This window comes from Neodiprion virginianus, chromosome 4, assembly GCF_021901495.1.
Source record: "Neodiprion virginianus isolate iyNeoVirg1 chromosome 4, iyNeoVirg1.1, whole genome shotgun sequence".
Classification (NCBI taxonomy): Eukaryota; Metazoa; Arthropoda; class Insecta; order Hymenoptera; family Diprionidae; genus Neodiprion; species Neodiprion virginianus.
In genome coordinates this window covers 22,148,125-22,167,620 of record NC_060880.1, presented here as the reverse complement: position 1 = coordinate 22,167,620, position 19,496 = coordinate 22,148,125, and the positions used below count along the sequence as shown (strand labels likewise).

Below are 19,496 nucleotides of genomic sequence, written 5' to 3'. Positions count from 1 at the left end.
AATTCATTTCAGCCAGGATTTTTAAACTCAAAACTATTTTCCGCAACTCCTATACCTACACAAAAACGTAACGAAAATAAATTTGTTTGGTGTTGCGGCTGAAGCGTTGCTACCGAAGACCGTTGCAATATGTCCCAGCAAATTAAATAGTGATTTACAATGGTGCGTTGGAGAACTTTCAACTTGTACCGGTAAGTCTAGCTGTAACTCAATTCCATAGGTCGACGCTTCACACGTGAGTGCACAAAGAAAGAACGATTGCGACCTGCGGGGAAATCAGTGCTCTTTAACAATACCGAGCGACGAAAAAATACTTGTCCGCGATTAGTGCTTTCGAGTAATATCACTTGTTTTCCTTATTTTGTTTTCTTCGCGGTGTCGCGGTTAACGCAATTAGTTGTTAGCGCCTCGTCACCGAAATAACGACTGGCACATGCATTTAATGATGCGAAACTTCCTTCTTCTCGTTGGTCCAATGATTACGATTAGCGCACTCAGTTAATGCAGGCTAATAGTGCTGTGGTTTGCAAGCGCAAGAGTTCGATAGATATTAGGAGTAGTTCTGTTAAAAAAAATATTTTCTTTTTTTAGTAGGCGAGTATTTTGGTTTTTAAGATGCGATGCGAAGTCGCATGGTGTAAAAAATATAAGGTGTGCTCTTGCACAGAAATCTCTGAGAACCAATCGCGTACCCCGACCGTATGAATGCCGTATCGGAAATCCAGCAGATCGCATTCGACATCATTCAGCCTACATTTCAGAGTGTGGAATTCCTTACACTTACATCATAGTATGTAGCGTCGTATAGCTTCGGCAAAAACGTGAAGTAATTTCGTCACTCGGTTCGAATGACGTGGATGATGAGTCTTCAAAATCTGCCCCACCAAGCTGCAAAAATCTCAAAGGTCTCGAGCGAAGCAGACGACGGAGAATGTCATAGTTTTTGGGGAGACGTTTCGAAGGATTCAACTGTCAACAGCGCTGACTCAGCTATCGCCAATTAAAATGGGTAATTTCGTAAAGTGCATGCAATTATTTTTAGTGGATTCGATAATGGTATCAATAGATAGTGATTAGAAATATGTAGAGCATCCAAAATATTGTCATTCTATTCCGGGGATACAGACTTCCGTCGAATTCAACTGTGAAATAGAATTTTATTGTCATATCAACCGCAGAATATAAAGACAGCTTGGCTTCTAAGGTTTCGTCAAGGCGTCTCGCAACAAGCAGCTAACGTCACGAATTAAGGCTCTGACATTTTCTTAATAGCACAAAAAGCACTAAATTGCATAGTCTAAGTTATTGCGCTAATGTGACAAATCAGGGTCAGGAATATTTGTAATACATAACAATTGTTCCATATTGCTGGGTAATTTTTTCATGCTACATTTTTTTATATTGTGATATGAATAACACAGGCCAGCGACGTATAACTTTTAACGATGAGATGAACCGAATCGTCATTACGAAAGAAAATGGTTGAACAGGAGTTTTGAAGAAAGTAGAAGAAGATATCACAAGTCTGTTTTATTTATCTAATCTTTTAAGTCTTGTTTGGACCTAATGCCGTTCATTTTATACCCAAGCATTCAGTTTTACATTCATTTCATTTTTTTTTTCTTCTATAAAAATAGTCCAAAAATGGATAAAAATAAATCTGGATGTGCTATAAAAAAACTTGCGCTATATTGTAATTCGACATACCGAAATATCTAAAAAAAAAAAAAAATACCTGAAAAATTATTACTTGAAAGAAAATTAAAAGTTATATTTCACAGACCTGTTATTCATCTTTTCGCTGGTAGAAATAAATTTCTCCTTTTAAACGAAAGATTATCATTCTGTGAACCCGATACATGATTCTTACGTAATTTAAGCCAAAAGTGGGGAGGAGGTCACTCAATTCGTTCGTTATGCTCTACTTTTATCTCATTATACTTGTCTGAAGTCTGAATTAAACTGTCAATGAAAATAAATCAAACTCATTTTTCAATACAAGTATTACCCTACACGTTTACCTCGATTTTAACGAAAAATATTGGACACAGAATTTGGACAAAAAAACATCGTACCTCCTTATTTTTATCTTCATTTAAATTACATCTAGGCAAAGAGATTTTCTATATTTTCATACTCGTACAAGTCTTTTAGACTACTGAAGAAATATAGTTCGATAGGCACGCGGTCTTGTTTTTTTTTTTTTTTTTTTAAATTGAGTAAAAAAATTGTTTTGAACTCTTAGATTTTACAGTCCGACTTACATTTTTTAATTCTCGATTTTCGAATGCTAGTTTCCATTGTATTCCATTAGTACACTCACAAAACTTTTTTCAGAAAACATGTGACACAAAAAAATTGACCTCATTTTCTTCGAACCGATCCATTTTGGACAAAAAATATGTTTTCTCTTGACGTTTGAGCTCTTAACGTGATGCAATTGTTTCATCGAAATCGTTCGCTTTGAGAAGAAGATAAATAATGAAAATTAAGAAATCTCTTGTCTTGAGTACTCTAACTATATTTGCGGATGGGATTAAATACTTGGCATGGATTAGGTTCTCGTTACGAGGGAACTTCAGATTAATTTCGAGAAAAATTTCTGTCGGGTGCCGTTCGACCATTCTTAACCGGCAATGGCCTTTCTCTTCTTTGTAGAATTGTAGAATCCGATATCCATTACCGAACAAGGTAACGCTGAGCAACAATTTCAGTACAGCTGAGACAACAGCGAGCTTATGTTTTATTTATTCATTCAAGTCGGGGAGTAACTAGTGGAATATCGCAGCAGATGTACGAACGAACGCCTAAATGATAAGCAGAACGGAGCCCCATCTCTCGTGCATAACAGAACACGAGTAAAATAGTGAAAATTTTATCTTATCGAGCTGCTGATGTTGATAAGAAAATGGTACTCCGCCAGTCTGGATATCAGGTATTTCTCTTCTTGTCAGTCGTCAAGTACGACTAGTGATCTGTGTCGATTTCCAGCAGTTCAGTGCCCAAGTCGTAATGCCCGAGTACGTAAACGTGTTGGGACTTTTTCACACAACGCGTGAGTATCTATTTTGTCAAGAGACTGATAAGCATAGACGAGCCAGCGCCGACAAAATATGTTTGCAGTGGCAACAAAGAGTTACAAGTCTCGTACGTCTGGCCATGCGTGCGCGTAAAGCGAGTTGCCCGTTTGTCTAAAAGTGAATGTATATGCCTTGTTGAAACTAGGATATTGCTGTTTTTACGGTTTCGAGATCTATCAGGTGCACGATTGGTGCACTTTTGATGCATCGTAGGGTCGTTCGGTGACGGAAAATTTTTACATTCGATGCACCGAAGTACCGTCGTGTCGATACAATTCGAAATGTTATTTTTTCGCCAAATACCGTAATTTTGTTTAAAAAAAAGAACTTAAATAATTTGAAAAATTCTAATTCTGATGATTGATCAGAGTGTCTACCGGTCCTTCGTTTCAAAATCCCTGAGTATTTTTCAGGGTACTTATAATAACATTTGTGAGGAGTTTTTTGTAACGAAATGTATACGTATGCATATATATTTATTAGATTTTTATTTCAACGCCATCGCGTTATAAATTACATCACGTGGCAATTATGAATTCGAATTTAAGTAAAGGTCGTAATAAAAATATAAACAATGGTTTTACCAAAAAATTTTGTTTCCGGAATTGGAGGAAAACGGCTTAATCCGTTCGAATGAAATTTACATGAATAAAAACTGTTTGGCGGGCGACGAGATAAAAATTTTTCAAGCTTCAACCGTTTCCGGTTACAGATCGGCGAATTTTTAAACTCGATACTAATCATTTTGCGCATCATGAATTATACAGGAATATCACGACCGATTGGGACGAAATTTTAGTAATTATACGTCAAGTATTCGATAAAAATGAGTCACGGGACTTTTGGAACTTAAATTACATCCAGTTACGTGCGTGCTCAATTTCAAACAAGCGGACAAATCGATTTCACTAAAATTTCGGGAAAAAATGCATTATTCGATGGAGATACGACACAACTTCTTTGAATATCCACCGACTTCCGATTATAATATGTGGTCTTCTAGACTGTTGGGGAAAAAAATGCAAGAGCAATAATTGTCAAAAGTCGTCACAGAACTCGTTAATTGTAACATCTAGAAAAAAAAGATACCGAAAATGCTGCATTACATTCTGATCGTTTTGGCACAAAGCCACGTAATTTAACTCACGACGAAGAATTAATTTGCGTATAATTTGTATTATTTAGAAGATTGAACGATACAAACCACAAGTCGCAGAGGAATATGCTTTACGATCATTGTCAAATTTGATTCGGTAATACTAAGCATTTGAATGTGCATCGATGCAAATTTCTTTTTAAATAATTGGTATACCAAAAACGTACGATAATTTGAATTATTACGTGACGATTCTGATCGATTTTTTTAAAACACATTTCGTAGATACATCAAATCGTATACCCACATCGTGTTTACGCTGGGATGTTGGTCGAGAGCGTGAGCCGATGTAAGAAACGGAAACATCTCCGATTTCTGTACGTGATTTATAAGTACATTTGACTATTGTCACCAAATGACACGCTACGCGATTCATGCTGTGGCAGACGTGTACGAACGTGACGTACTGGTATTTAAATTACACGTTCGAAGCTGATTATCCGAGGTTTGAACGAATTTTCTCAGTATAATTTGTGCAACATGTGTATAAATGACGGTAGATGATGAAAGTTGTCGTCTATAACTCGATGCGAGTCTTCCGATTTTTCAGGAGCTTTGCCGGGCAACTTTTCTTTTTCGTCGTGACAGTTAACGTCGAATTAATAACTTTACCCCTGTCGTAATTTAGCAAGTGCATACCTTTCTGTATCGTCGCCTCACCTTTCGCATCGATATGTGATATTTTCAAATACATAGAGATCGTTGTGAGACAAAATCTCAGGAAAGTTATATGAACGTGAAGGAAACATGTCGACGTTTTTTTTTTATCTTTGACGTCGCAAATTACACCGGAGTCTTTTTCAATCCCATTGAAAATGCATCGAACTGTTGGGACATAGTCCTCTCCCTGTAAACAAGGTGTCCTAAGAATACCCGAACTCTTGAATAACTTGCAAGAATTAAGTTTTCATGGAAGATGTTGGAATGCAAAAGAGGGCGGACTTGAGAAGGTGGACTTGATCATGAACTTGATATTAATCTTTAGGTCTATTACTCGCATCTTATTGATAGTATATCTACTATGTGATATCAAAATGTAAGGAAAAACGAAATTGTGACTTGGATTGCTTAGGAATAATCAGTGAATATTGTCTGCTATAAAAATTCTTGAAAAACTTTGCAAGCTTTCAGACATTGCTGTCGATAACCCTTTACATCGTCTCTGTCCGATTAATACAGTCAACTAGAATCACACGTATTTTTTTTTATATTGTTTACTAGATATCATAAGTTTATCTCCCAAGTACGATCAATGACGTATTAGGGTAATAAATACCGCAAATGAGGTTATCGAAATAAGTCTCTAATACGGCTTAGTGAAGCATTCAACGGCAATATAATTCTACTGATTATCAATATCTTCAATATGTGTCTACCAAATTGGATTTTTTTATATAAACCTACTATTCAATAATGCACAAGAAAAAACTATCAAACACTGGTCTAGGTTCAACAATTATAAAAATACTTAAAGCCGTATGTTCGAAATGAAATAACGCGTAAAGAAAAGTAATTGAATTTCTTATCGGGTAAAATTTACGAAAACCGTGATTTAAAGAGAAATTTTAACGCCTTGACTGTCAGTGACACACATATGGGCAGAAACAAGTCGTGCAACTTTTGTGTCATGACACATATGTTGGTATTGAAATAAAAAAAAAAAAAAATGTTTTTACTGCATCGATTTGACTGTAATTTGGTAAATCATCATTTTTGAGATCGCTGAATTATAGGATAAATCTATGACATTGTTTTCCAACACAAAAGTGGCACGAAAATCTCATTTTTCCTGACTGCTAAAGGGGTTAAGATCGTTAATTTTTGCGCTTATTAAAATTCCTAAGGATTTTCGGAGGTTCAGGGGAGCAAGGAGAGTCTCAGTAACGCATTGAATTGGAATATAAAGGCTAGTATATGCTAATGATCTGGATATTCCAGTGGACTCCGCCCCCGATACAGTAATGTAAACAAACTAGTAAAGAATCTAAGAAAAACAATAATCATCATTTTTGATAAAGGTGAAGATGGCCATAGTAATAAATACCCCCTCGCTCTTATTTGCGCACTCTTAAAAAGATATTGTAAAGGAATACGTCTATGTGGAAACAACAATCTCGCAAACAGCCGTATCACGAGGAGCGACAGAACGAGCAATACTCGAAGTCCAATTAGCGAACTCATCGTCAGCTGCGACAACGTTAATAACGACAGTCAAATGCACTTCGTGGAATACTGACATGTAGCGAACTTTGTTAAACCCTTGTAGCCTCTGACTTGATACATGTACAGACACTTAGATTCATCCTGACCCCTTCAATATCCTTAGTAACTTTGCGACTCACGGTTCCGAATGAGCACCGATGACAGTGCCGGCTTTGCGCCTCAGATCGAGCAGCAAACGGAAAAAAGAATGGAAAAAGCCCGAGGCGGGATGCCAGTAGTGCCAACGGTGCTCATCCGGAACCGTGAGTCGCAAAATTACTAGGGATATCGAAGGGGTCAGGATCGATCTAAGTGTCTCTACATACGTAACAATGATCCAAAACCAATTCGTTTATTAATTGTTGTTTTCAATGCAGGGGACATCAAACTATGCTTACAGGCCTGAAAATAGATAGGACATAGCTATCTGTAAGTCTCTTTAGAGTTACTCTGAAATGATTGGAACAATGCTAGCGATGTCCGTTGGAAGGGAGAGAATCGGAAAATATCGTTTGCGAGACTTGAAGAACTGGCCACGAGAAACAACGTTTCAACTGACTGTCAAAATTATTGATATGAAAAATTCAAGTCACTTTGGAAAAAACTAAAAAACTCGGAATTTCTCTTCCGTTTGAGTCTTAAATTCATCGTTCTCCACCATAAAATTTGTGAAAATTCACCGAGAACCCAAATCATTATCTTTTGTGATGGTTCATGTATACAGTTGAATTTTGTTAATCCGCCTGCAAGCTGAGACTTTTCGGCTTGCTGTAATTCTGTCAAAAAATCTGAAAAAATACAAGCATTTTTTGCGAAGGCATTAAGAACCTAGGTAATTTGTTTTATAAGATCTATTATCGTCTTGGATTTTTTCGTAAGTGGGAATCGAAGCGAAAATGTGCGAAAGTCATTCACGGGCTTAAATATTCGTAACTTTTTGATTGATGATTTCCAAAAAATAATTTTCTTCGACGTAAGCTCCAAAAATCTGAATTACTGCAGTACTTGAGAATCAACAATTTCGTCGATGCATCGCTCTTTCGTAGCGGGACTCAGGAAATGTTACTTATCCCAAAAACCTTCGACAAAATGTGAAGTTTTTTGACACTCGTTACTATTCCCACATTTCCCAAATTTCAGAGGTCAAAAAGCGAATAACTGAGATATCTACTTTGCACAACTCCGGAAAAAATGAGAAGTAAAATGATCCATTGTGAGACTGTTTTCGTGCAATATTGAGGTCGCAAGACAAGAACTAGGAATTGCAATAACTTCGTAAATAAAAGATGTTATCAAGATCAACTGAGCGCACGGCCGAGCTTTCCTTGGTTTGCGTTGTCGCCGCAAGCACGAAGTGGCCAAGCGCAGTTATTCATTCGGCTTTACCACGGGTCAAAAAATCCGGTAGTCGTATTCTATGATTTTCGTAACGCCACTGATCTTGGGCCTAATGAATAACTACGCTTTTGGGCGAGCTGCAGCAGGCCCCACTGACCGCAAGCGCTACTTCGTGCTGCGGGGACCAAGCCAATCAAGGAACGCTCAGCCGTGCGTCCAGCCGATCATGAGAGTATCTTTAGTTTGCGAAATTATTGCAATTCCTAGTTCTCGTCTAGGGACCTCAGTATTGTATGAAAACGGTCTTACGATGGCTCACAAAGTATCTAAACTATGCACTTTTTGACTTTTGAAACGTGCGAATAGTAACATGTGTCAAAAAACCGCACATTTTTTTACAGTTTTCGAGATGAGTAACATTCCTGAATTCCGTTACAAAAGAGCGATGCACCGTCGAAATTCGAACACTTTTCGTTCATTTGTGCATTTAATATAGGAAGAAAAGAGGGGTGAGTTTGCTCGGTCGGTAAAGGTAGGAGTACTAGATATCCTTAACAAAAATAAACCTCTGTTACACGGACTGTATATGAACTGTATTGTCTGCGGACAATACTGCTTGGTAATTGTTTGGCTACACGGAGAGATCATAAGCCAGTAGAATCCGCGTGAGTTATCATTACTTTAATAACATTAAATAGTACAGTACATGCCGTAACTTCGTTAAATACGCCTTGAGGCCTCGGTTGTTCACGGAACGGTAGGTGAACTATGAATCGGAAATGCCACGTCACAGACGTTAGCAGACAGTCCTCAATATTTTCTGTTCTATTACTCAACTAAGTTTCATCTTAAATGTTCCGCAAAACTTTGATCCCTCGTTACGCTGAAGATGGAGAGATTCGTTAACCCAAAAAGTGAGTCACAGATTACTGGTTAGAGATGTAAATAATAAATACACACAATTCTTTGTCGTCATCGATTGGAAATACGTAATGAAATGTTAGTGATATTTGAATGGCATTCGTAAGCTGAAGCTCCAACTGTCACACAACTATTCTGTATTCTTGCAGTTAGTAAATGATAGTGAGATCAGTAGTCGAATAAATCGACGCGTTCATGCTCATACGGTTTCAGATCCATTGCGTCCATGAGATCCATGAATGGTGCTGTACCGTGCTATTTAATGAAACTTTAAAGCTATATTCGACTCAAGAATTTTTAGTTTGAAGTGCTTGGAATCACAGAGACTCGGCCATGTAGCAAGGAACCTCTCATGTACCTATAGATATGAATCAGTTCATCCGTTTTTTATTTCATGTGCATAGTTTTTACGTTTCAAGGGGTTTTCTGGAAAAAAGTAATAGCTACAAGAATATGTCATTAAAACGACAACGACAATGGTAATAATAATAACAATAAATAGGAAGCAGCGATTCGGTTCGTAATGAAAATCGGGGCTTCTATATTATTCTATTGTTAGCGGTGCGGCGTGTTTTTTATTGCTCATAGAGCTTACAACATACAGCCAGAGGTTCGAAATATGCGGCAGTGGTTGTTTCCCGGCAGAAAAGTATGTTTTATCGTTTTTGTTGAGACATTTTTTTGATAATAGCAAAAGCTGGTTTCCAGAAAACTGAAACACAGAGCACAGTCTTCAATAAAATACGAGCCTCATAAGTATTAAAAATATGAATTTTTGAGAGTTTGATTTTCATAGCCTGAAAATTTTATTAACAAAACTGAGACACTTTCGCTACGTGCTATTATTCGCTACTGGTGTTGGGTACTGTTTGCCTCCATTTTTAGGAAATTCCATACATAAATAAGCATCTACTAAGCCCATGAAAACCCTAACAAGAAGTAAGTCAGTCATGATTTTTTAGGAAATAAAAACTGCTTTCCAGTCGATGATAAAACAAGTTAAGAACATTATTAATAAATAAAAAAAAAACGAAGCAAAGTAACCTACGCATTTTTGGATCTCAAAAGTATTAAAGGCACTGTATCTCCGGTAAAATTTTGATAGTAGATAAGTTATTTATCCTTCCGCCGCAGACCGAAGCACTGCAACTTTTTTAAAAACCCGTTCACAAATTATATTTTTCAAGAATGTTTAATTTAGCAGTGCAAAGGGGAAGATTTTGGCGCCGAAAATACTCTTTCAACAATAACGAGTTAAAGTAGACGCGAGTTTTTCTTCAATATTTTATATTTTTCAGACGGTGGCTCGGGCTTGTTTAGTCAATTGCCAGAATAAGGAAAAAATTGCTCATGCGCTGATCGTGTTATTATTGTTTATTGTACGCACAAGGTTGACATTGAACTTTATTAGAAATTATCTAGAAGGTGTAAAACACTTGTCAAACTGAATGATGTCATGAAAGTTGAAACGGGCGTCCTACAAGGTGCGATACTACAACCGTTTCTCTTTATCATTTCTATTATTGACATCATAAAGTGAAATACCAAAGAGTGCGATTCAATATCATTCCCGGATAATACTGTTTTACTACCATAAATACCTACTACTAAATTGTGGTGCGGTGTAGTTTTGAAACTTGCTGGAATTGATAAACAAAGTGGCTAGATAAAAATGTTATAGCGTTAGACGTTAGGAAAAAAATTCAGGCTATTACTTAGGTACTACTTATTGTTAGTAAATACTTAGGCATCATCGTTTGAACTTGGGATGATAAGAAATGAGGTAAAAATTATTGTTACTAAAAAACTTTATACGTGCAATTGTTTATGGGCTGTACTAAAGTGTGGCACGCTATGAAATCATAGCCCAGGGGTCTGCGTCTACAACAGTCATTGGTCCGTTGAATGCAGTAGGTACGTAATAAAATTAATACCTTTCGACGGAACCGGACTAATGTAGTAGGTACAAAGCCACTGAAACTACGTGAAAAATACATTCTGGCGGCAATCGATTATCACTAAAAGGAACTCGCGCAAGCGTATAAGGACAATTTTACAGTAACCAAAAGTAAATCGGTACAATAGCTGGAAATAAATAAAGAACAGAGAAATTCACGGCCATAAGTTACGTTAATAAGCTTGTAGGATATCGGAAAAAACATGCGAACTAAAATATGTAAGAAAAAATAGTGCCATACATTAAAAATCAAGTGACATCCTTGTAATGATGAAGGAATCGTCTGATCTAGCCTAATTCTAATCTTACACCAGTCGCAAAAATTGACGAATCACCCATTTCCGGATGTAAGGACCTGCAATTTCAAAACTGCACGACTTTGAGGAAGGTTTATGTAAAGAACTCCGAAAAGAAGCATTAAGAAACTTGAAACATAAGCGTGGAGTTGCTTCATGCAGATTGGAATCAATTGAGATTAGGCAAATGGGATTGATTCGCATGAATCCGCATTTTTTCGAAGAATATAATAGACGAACAAATCATCGTTCAAGGGTCTCTGATGAAAGGTTTTGAACCTAATTAAATATTCGTCTTCTGCATCGCACACCTAAACAACTAATCAAATTCCTTTGGCACTGTTGAGACTACGTCAAAGAGTACCCTCGAAAATCATCAACTCAAAGAAGTTTCACTAGTTTCAGTAAGAATCTCACGTGATAATCGTGACTTGGGTGGCTCATGATCTTGAAGATTAGAACGATCCCTTAATAACCTTTGTTTCAAATTGGTTTAACAATCAATTTTTACCGAGATATTCAATTTTGAACTGACGTAGATCAAATCAGTAAAAATTATCTTGAAGCTGAGGTTTGAGGCTTCAAAATTCGTTATCAAACAGTTTTTTTTCACGAATTTTTTGTGAAATCACGCAACCTTCAATTTGCAGGGTATTTTCAATTAAAATTGGATGTTTTGTTCGTTTTTATGACCCGTGTATTTTCATCTTCGTTTCAGGGAAAACGCTGTACGTCGGCGGAGCGGCAATCGTCGCTATTCTCATCCTGATCATTGGATTATCCGTGGGACTTTCTAATTCTTCCGCCACGTCGGACACGTACTCAGGAAGTCAGGCATTGACAACGGCGCCACTAATCGACGGGTGAATTGGTCTTTTGAATGACGATAACGTATTTCGGTTGATCCACGAACTTTCGGCCAACTTTTTGCATGAAAAATTTCAAACTGGCTGAAATTTTGACATGTTTCGGTGTACACTAAAAGTACAATTCCTTCAATCTTCAGCTTTTTTAGACCTCACCACCCACGAGAAAAGCGTTGATCAATTTTATTACTTTCTCAAATTGAACCTTCATTTTCGAAATTTTAGCGCTTTTTATCGTCGGGAAATAATGAGACCGACTGTATTTATTTTATAAGAGAGTCTAATCTTTCCAAATATGAAATGCATTTTGAAACACATTTCTTTCACGTTTTCAGTCATACGCAATGTACATATGGAGGCCCAAACAGTAAATTGTTTCAATTTTATTGATTAAAAAAATATACATTTCGAATTTAGGAGTGGTATGAAAATGAGTTCTCAATTGAATTAGTGTAAATACGTTAGAGGTCGTAGTTTCGGAACTTTGTGAAAAAAAAAAAATTGTACAATAGGTTGTTTGTTTTTTTATGCCAAGAAATAAATATTTTAGTGTATATGCAAAAGATTTTTAAGTGGCATAAATATGAGATCATAATTTTATCGGTAATATACAAATAACGGATCAAAAAATTGATTGTTTTGATTTTCATGAGCAAAAAAGTACACATTTTGGAGTGGATCTTTAAAGTTTTAGAATAGATCGAGTTACGTACTGATTTTCACATCACACCCACAACTCATTTTCCGTCTCACTTATCCGTAAGCCTTTTTATTTCACTTCTGCGATCACTAACGCTTCGCTCTGATCATTCCAAGTCACTTTGCATCGTCTTTATGAACAGTAAACTTTTTCCCCACTCTCTAAACCACATACTTTGTCACCATTTTCGACGAGTATTTAACACCAAACACGTATTTTATCAATTATACTCACAATCAGCGTTAATCAAACCCTTCTGTTCGTTCTCCCGGTTATTCCTCAATGATAAAGTAGAAAACCAATCAACTCTTAGAAGAGAGCTGATAATTCCAAGACAAGGTTCTAATTCGAAAAATTAATAAAATTGATCGACGTAATTCTCGAAAACAGTGAAGTCTAGAGATTACTCAGTTTATATTATAACGTATTCAAATGTCAGTCGTGTAAAAAATTTTACCCTAAAACGCTGGCCGAAACTACTTTAATGCCGGAAACATTGCCGTATTACAACGCTATATAAATGTTCAGTGTGATGGCCGTTTCAGTTAATCATAATTGATATTTTGAAACGCAGGCATAATGATTTGCCGTACAATTTGTACGCTTTATTGAACAATAAATTGTCGGAGTTCAATTTTTCCGCCAATTTGGAAAATGATTCCGTTTGGGGAACGACCGCATGCTCGTCTTGCTTCACGGATTTACCTCGACTACAAACTGGAAAAGTTGGGGGTCAGGTGAGTCACTTAAGATATCTAATTTTAAGTAAGCTCGATTCTTTACAGTGGACAAGCACCTGACCAAAAACTGCAAAAATTTTCATAGAGCAGAATTTTAATAGTAGATTATATTTAGAGTATAAATTTATGTACTACAGTCAGAAAGTCAGGTACGGAGACATCTAATGTCAGTACGCTTCGAAAGACATAAAAAAAAAATGGGTGTCATTAAAACGTGTCGAAGATGCTGAAAATTGATCCACAAGTACTCTATGCAATGAAAAACTGCAGAATAATCAGCACCACCGCATTAGTTTGGTTTAGTTGAGTTTACTTTACAATTGTATCTGTTTAGTGTCGAAAAATCCACCACTTCGTATCATGGAAATCAATTCGTGTGAGTAATTTGAAAAACCTGAAATTCGATACAATGTTAATCCATCGAAACACGAAGCTTTAAAATTGAAAAGATTTCGTGATTTTATCAAATAACGAAATGACTCCGCTAGCATACGCGCCCGCGCTATCAGAAACCACGGGCACTTGATACCCTCACTTCTAGCGATTGCTGATGGAGTCGGATTAGCTTGTAAAGATCGATGAAGGGATGGGTTGGCAACCATCTACATTGCACGTCTATAGCCATCTCGAGGTTCTCAATAATATATCCACATTCGCAAGGGGAGCAAGAAAGACTGTAGAAAATCTTGTCAAAGTGTAGTTCAATTAATTAATTGTGAGAGTTTAAACCTCAGCTTGTCGATTCAACGCGTGAATGACATTACCCATTTTATAACTTTTTCCGTCTGCCACTCAGGTCCTCCTCGACTCGCTCGGAATTTAAGCTGCTGATACTACGGTACTACGTTCGGTTTAAAGATATAAGATTTCTTCCAACTTTGATCAGCCACAATTCTGCATTATAGCACTGTGTGTAAAAAAAAAAATCATGTTCGACTTGTCCCAGAAATTGTAAAAGCGTGCCGAGAGTAAACGGTTCATATAAAGCTACGGATTTTGGGGACTTTGCAACATCTACTATCGCATAGTGTAACTCTTGTCTGTATATAACTTGTTGGATTGAGAACAGGTGTATATTTCGACTGATTGTTTCAGTTCTGGGTGGCTTACACGAGCTGCTCTTCGCAGTATAAAGATTCGGTTCAATTGACGCTCCGACAGATCGATGTGATCAAACGACTGATCAACAATTACCCTGAGAACCTGACATTGGTAACCACCGCTGCTGACATCGAGACAACGTGGAGTAGTGGAAAGATCGCGTCACTTATCGGCGTTGAAGGTGGACATTCGATGGATTCTAGCTTGGCAATTTTGAGACTTTACTACGAGCTCGGTGCTCGTTACCTCACTTTGACTCACAGCTGCAACACGCCATGGTAAGGCCATTCGTTAAATAATGTACGAACCGTGCCGTCTGACTACGAAAATTGACGAAACTGTACAAAGATATTCTTTATGCCAATTCCAGTGAATATACGAATATATTAAAAACATATCTACAATCGAACACAAATGAATCTGGCCTTATTCGAATCACAAAAGATATCAACAATTTGAGATAAAGGTTTTGTAATCAGAAAATCTGATATGACGACGCTCTAGTGTTTTTGGTCCGATCGTGATGTTTTTTGGAATCATTTTACTCACTCTTTCTTACATAGTGAACCAAATAAGCTTGAGGGACAACAACCGAGATTCATTAGATATATTAATTGCTGAAACTTTCCTCAAATTGTTGTAATTTTAGACTTGTAGTGTTTGTTCGAATTTGGTTAGTCATTTTTTTTTTTTTGAATAGCGGAAATGTTGTTTGATTCGTGTTCACCACCCTCCACACCAAGAATGTTAATAGAAATTTTTCACATGGTTTACAACTTTAGCAAGCCATCCTAGAATCTGGCTGTTGATCGACCCATTCTGAATAGCAGTTCCCAGATAACTTTTTTATTCAATTTCTAGGGCTGACGCTTCGCCAGCAACTGGATCACCTGTCTACAATTTAACGGAGTTTGGTCAGGTACATGAAATGGGATTTGTTCAGTACAGCCAAGCAAAAGATTCATTTTACAAAGAGCGTTGACTTGACGTGGCAAAATCAAATGAATCGTATTAGAGATCGAATGCTTAATGACATCTTCCACTTCTTCCTTTTAACTGCCAAAAAAGTTTAGACACACATAACCAATAGTATGGCTAAAGACCTTTTCGAAATACCCACGCTAGCAGTGTCCCATATCTTCAAACGAATTCAATTCAATCGATATTGACTTCTGACTTACAGTTGGTACCCGGTAATTGATGAGAAAACCATATTCATTTTACGCCGGTTGGTTACTTTCCGATGGGCTTCCCGATTAGGAAAATCACGTTCTACCGAGAGTAACGGAATATAAAATTATTTGATTATTGACTCACTCCTGCTCTCCTACATTATCGTACAATCTCGAGGATTAGCAGTATTAATATAATGAAGACTCAGCGTCGTAAATCATGATATCAAAAGAAGAGATATGCTCTTGAAACAATTGAATCAATTGATTAGGGGCTTACAAGCCAGACAATATACCGGGAGGATCGTGTGAAAGCAGACGATGCGAACGACGCTGTGTCGGTAGATAAACAACTGAAGTGACATCTGATTTCTTTCAGGACGGTAATTATGAGACCATATACGGTGTAAGCCACAAGTCCGTCTAAGTAGCCGATCCGAACTCTGCATACAGAAGTTAGAGTTGGCGTAATAATATTTCTATAGAACATTTGGACATTTACATCGGAATTGAAGCAATTGAAGAGACGCAAATAAGGTGGAAAATTTATTTCACTTCCCTATCCATTATCGGAGCAGGGGGTCGATTTCTATTGGCTAACGACAAGTGTAACACAACTGACCTTTTCACATAAAACGACCTCGGATAGTATTTAGAAAATCAGGTTTAGAAATTTTAACAAAAGTTGTTTATGGTATACATTGAATTTTATATCCACATGGTGGACGGGTGAAAATAGTTTTTCAGTGCTGGACGTGAATTTTTATTTTCTATTGTGGGAATTGGCGATGAGCAAGAGCTAGTCATCAACATATCGTAGATAATTTCATGTCGGTGGATCCAAATAAACCAGCTCCTTCAACAAGGAAAAAGAGAAAAAAGGTTTTGAAACTTTGACGTATAGGAAATATTGATCAGAGTCCAGTAAAAGTGTCTCAGGAAAGCAACACAGAGCGCAGGAAATCCATCATTCTTCTTGAAGCTGTTCCAAGCTATGTTTGCGAAGTCCACATCTGCTAGATTAGCGCTAAATTAGACGGACTTGTGGCTTACGTTGTGCACGGTCTCATGGGTACCATCCTAACAAAAACCAGATGTAACCGTGGTTGCCTATCTGCCGGTACAGCGTCGTTCGCATCGTTCACCTTCACAGAATCCTCGCGGTATATAAGAAAGCACTCACAGGAGTTTTAATCGACAGACAATCGTCTGGGAAATGAATCGTCTTGGTATGATGGTCGATTTGTCACATGTTTCTCACAACGTGATGAGGGAAGTTTTGGCGATCACAAAAGCACCGGTCATATTTTCCCATTCATCAGCCTACGCGCTTTGCGATCATTACAGAAATGTGCCCGATGACGTTTTAGATTTAGTGGTGAGTTACACTCAACTTTAATAACTATTTGGATATGATGTGATTACGATATCAGTTTGCATGCATTAGCATTGATCAAACAGTAAATGGTTTAGGAGTGGTAATATTTTTTCTGAAAAATTCTGCACATTTTTAGAAAGAAAACGATGGAATCGTGATGGTCAACTTTTATAGCGGATTTGTAAATTGCAACGACAGTAGAAACGCAACCATTGACGATGTTGTTGGTAAGCAGCTGCCTTCACAAATCGTGCACAACCGTCAATTTGTTAGAGTTCATCTTATTTCGTACGTTACAGATCACATAAATTATATTCGAAATCGGATTGGTGCCACGCACGTTGGTATTGGAGCGGATTACGACGGAGTCAGTAGGTAATTAAATTAGTATTTGTACAATTTGGCGAAATGGTTATAAAAGTTAATTTCAATTTGAATACTGAAATTCTTCCCAGCATGCCAACCGGATTAGAGGACGTTTCCAAGTATCCAGACCTGTTTGATCGTCTCTATAACAATCTGGACGATGAGCCATCCTGGACTAACGAGGATCTGGAAAATTTAGCTGGCCGGAATCTTATCAGAGTTTTCAAAGCTATTGAAGAAGTGAGTTACGGAATTTTATTTGCGAATATTTGTAATCTCTGTGTACCCGCACAAGAGCTCTACAACGAAGCTATCAAAGACTTCTTATTATACGATACACACTTGCGGATTAGCTATTGACTGCCGCTGGTATTTGTTGCACGTCATGCCTTATCGATATAGATACAAATCGGCACTGACTACAATTTCATCTACCATTTAAAGATCTGAAAATCACGATGATAAAATAATTGATCATGCGTCACTGCTGACAGTGAGTGCTTCTTGAGCTTCCGATGAGAAAGCCCCGTCACACCTATCTCAAATACTTCGCCAATTCTTGAAAAGTAATCATTCGCATGCGTTTCAAAAAATCAGTCACATAAAAAATGGGGATTTACCCAGTAAAATAATTGTCCGATTTCATATCCCAGTTTCATTTTCTTCATCCAACAGTTTTTTTTAAAATTCCTGCATTAGCTGCCAGTGCCATGCACGTCAAATATCAGTTGACGCCTGAAAAAACGGGACCACCGTTGGTTCTATATTAATATGATGAATCTTTTTCTGTCCAGGTTAGTACATCACTGGCCAGTGAGTCGCCGTATGAGGATATTATAGATATTCAAGAATTGGGTAATGCTCAGGAAGCGGAAAATTTGACAGCAGGAGCTTGTCAGACGGCTATAGAGTGAGTAAAACCTTATATTCTATTCGCGTATCGTTCTATCACATGTGCAGTAGGTCTAGGAGAAAACTGTTATACCTCGAACCGAAGTGAGTGAGCTTCGAACCACGTATACCGTAGTTGTCGTATATAATTCGCCTCGAATATGACATTTACTACTTTTGAGTAACCTTGAAATAGTGATTAACCCTAAAAGTCGCTGTCTTGACACACTGAGACTGAATGTATTATGTATAAGTTGATCCACGAACTTACAGCCAGCTTTTTCTGGTAAAATTTTCGATATGGGAAAAATTTGAATTTATCGTAGTGTGCATCGGGATATAAAAATACTGCAATTCTTCGGTCTCTAGCCCTTATTGTTTTTGAGAAACAAGTTAATCACTTAATCACTTTTTCAAATTGGACCTTTGACTTCGAATTTTTAGCACCTCCTGTCGTCGGAAAAAAAGTTGAACCGGATGTATTTCCCGTGTAAAAACGTGTGATAATTCCGAGCATAGAATCAACTTTAAAGCAGTTTACTATTTAAAAACCTATACAGATTCGTTAATCAAGACTATAAGCTACATGGCATTACCATTTTCCAGACTCTGTTTATTGTAAAAAAAAATCTTGGGAGATTTGAGAAAAATCGGTTCAACACTTTTCCCCATGCTAATTCACTTTGAATGAATCTAAGATTACACCCCCGAATTTTGATGTCCTTTTTCGTATCCTCAGATGGAATGATTACGAGCAGTCAACTACCACTGTCACCACTATCACCACTGATGCAGAAAGTACTACAACAGTGAACGCGAGTGCCGTCTCCGCAAGGAGATAACATTCCATACTGCTACTCAGACTTGATTACATCCTTTTAGGATTCATACCGTAAGGTTCGAAGGACAGAAGATAAGTTACAAGTAGTGTCCGTATTGAATTTGATCAAACTTATGCTTTGTCCCGTATTTCATGATGAAAAAGCAAACTAAGTTTTCGAACAATGATGACAATGCATTGACTTGTGAATATCATGAAATGCAGAATAATTATTTTGTGACTGAAATGCCATGTCGTGAAATTAATTCCCCCGTATTACGTATAGACGGTTTCCGATATTTCTCTCTATCTATTTCTGTGATCAAGTTGATATTCGGTAGTGGAATGCGCAAAGGCATTACTGAAGAAGAAATCCTCGAAAATATTGTATTCGTGGTGTATACTTCTTGAACATTTATGGGTCATCTTGGAAATTCTTCAGGTAAGTGTAGGTACTCTTCTGATGCCTTGATCTCAAATTCTCAAAATCATATGCGACGAGAAACGAATAC

At 37.3% G+C, this 19,496-nt stretch overlaps 1 protein-coding gene across 3 annotated transcripts; it reads left to right on the top strand.

The window, feature by feature from the left end:
- Positions 1–899: 899 nt before the first annotated feature.
- Positions 900–19,231, top strand: LOC124302637 (dipeptidase 1-like). Of its 3 annotated transcripts, none has more exons than XM_046758995.1 (11): positions 900–1,009; positions 11,669–11,813; positions 13,091–13,253; positions 14,352–14,635; positions 15,219–15,276; positions 16,731–16,907; positions 17,044–17,134; positions 17,207–17,282; positions 17,363–17,513; positions 18,068–18,183; positions 18,904–19,231. In XM_046758995.1, exons 1-11 carry the CDS (start codon positions 1,006–1,008, stop codon positions 19,004–19,006), a joined length of 1,368 nt encoding a protein of 455 aa, XP_046614951.1. In that variant the 5' UTR covers positions 900–1,005; the 3' UTR covers positions 19,007–19,231. The 3 variants fall into 3 exon arrangements, with proteins under 3 accessions (XP_046614951.1, XP_046614949.1, XP_046614950.1); XM_046758993.1 differs by lacking the exon at positions 900–1,009 and adding an exon at positions 2,817–3,055; XM_046758994.1 differs by lacking the exon at positions 900–1,009 and adding an exon at positions 8,475–8,690.
- Positions 19,232–19,496: the final 265 nt, after the last annotated feature.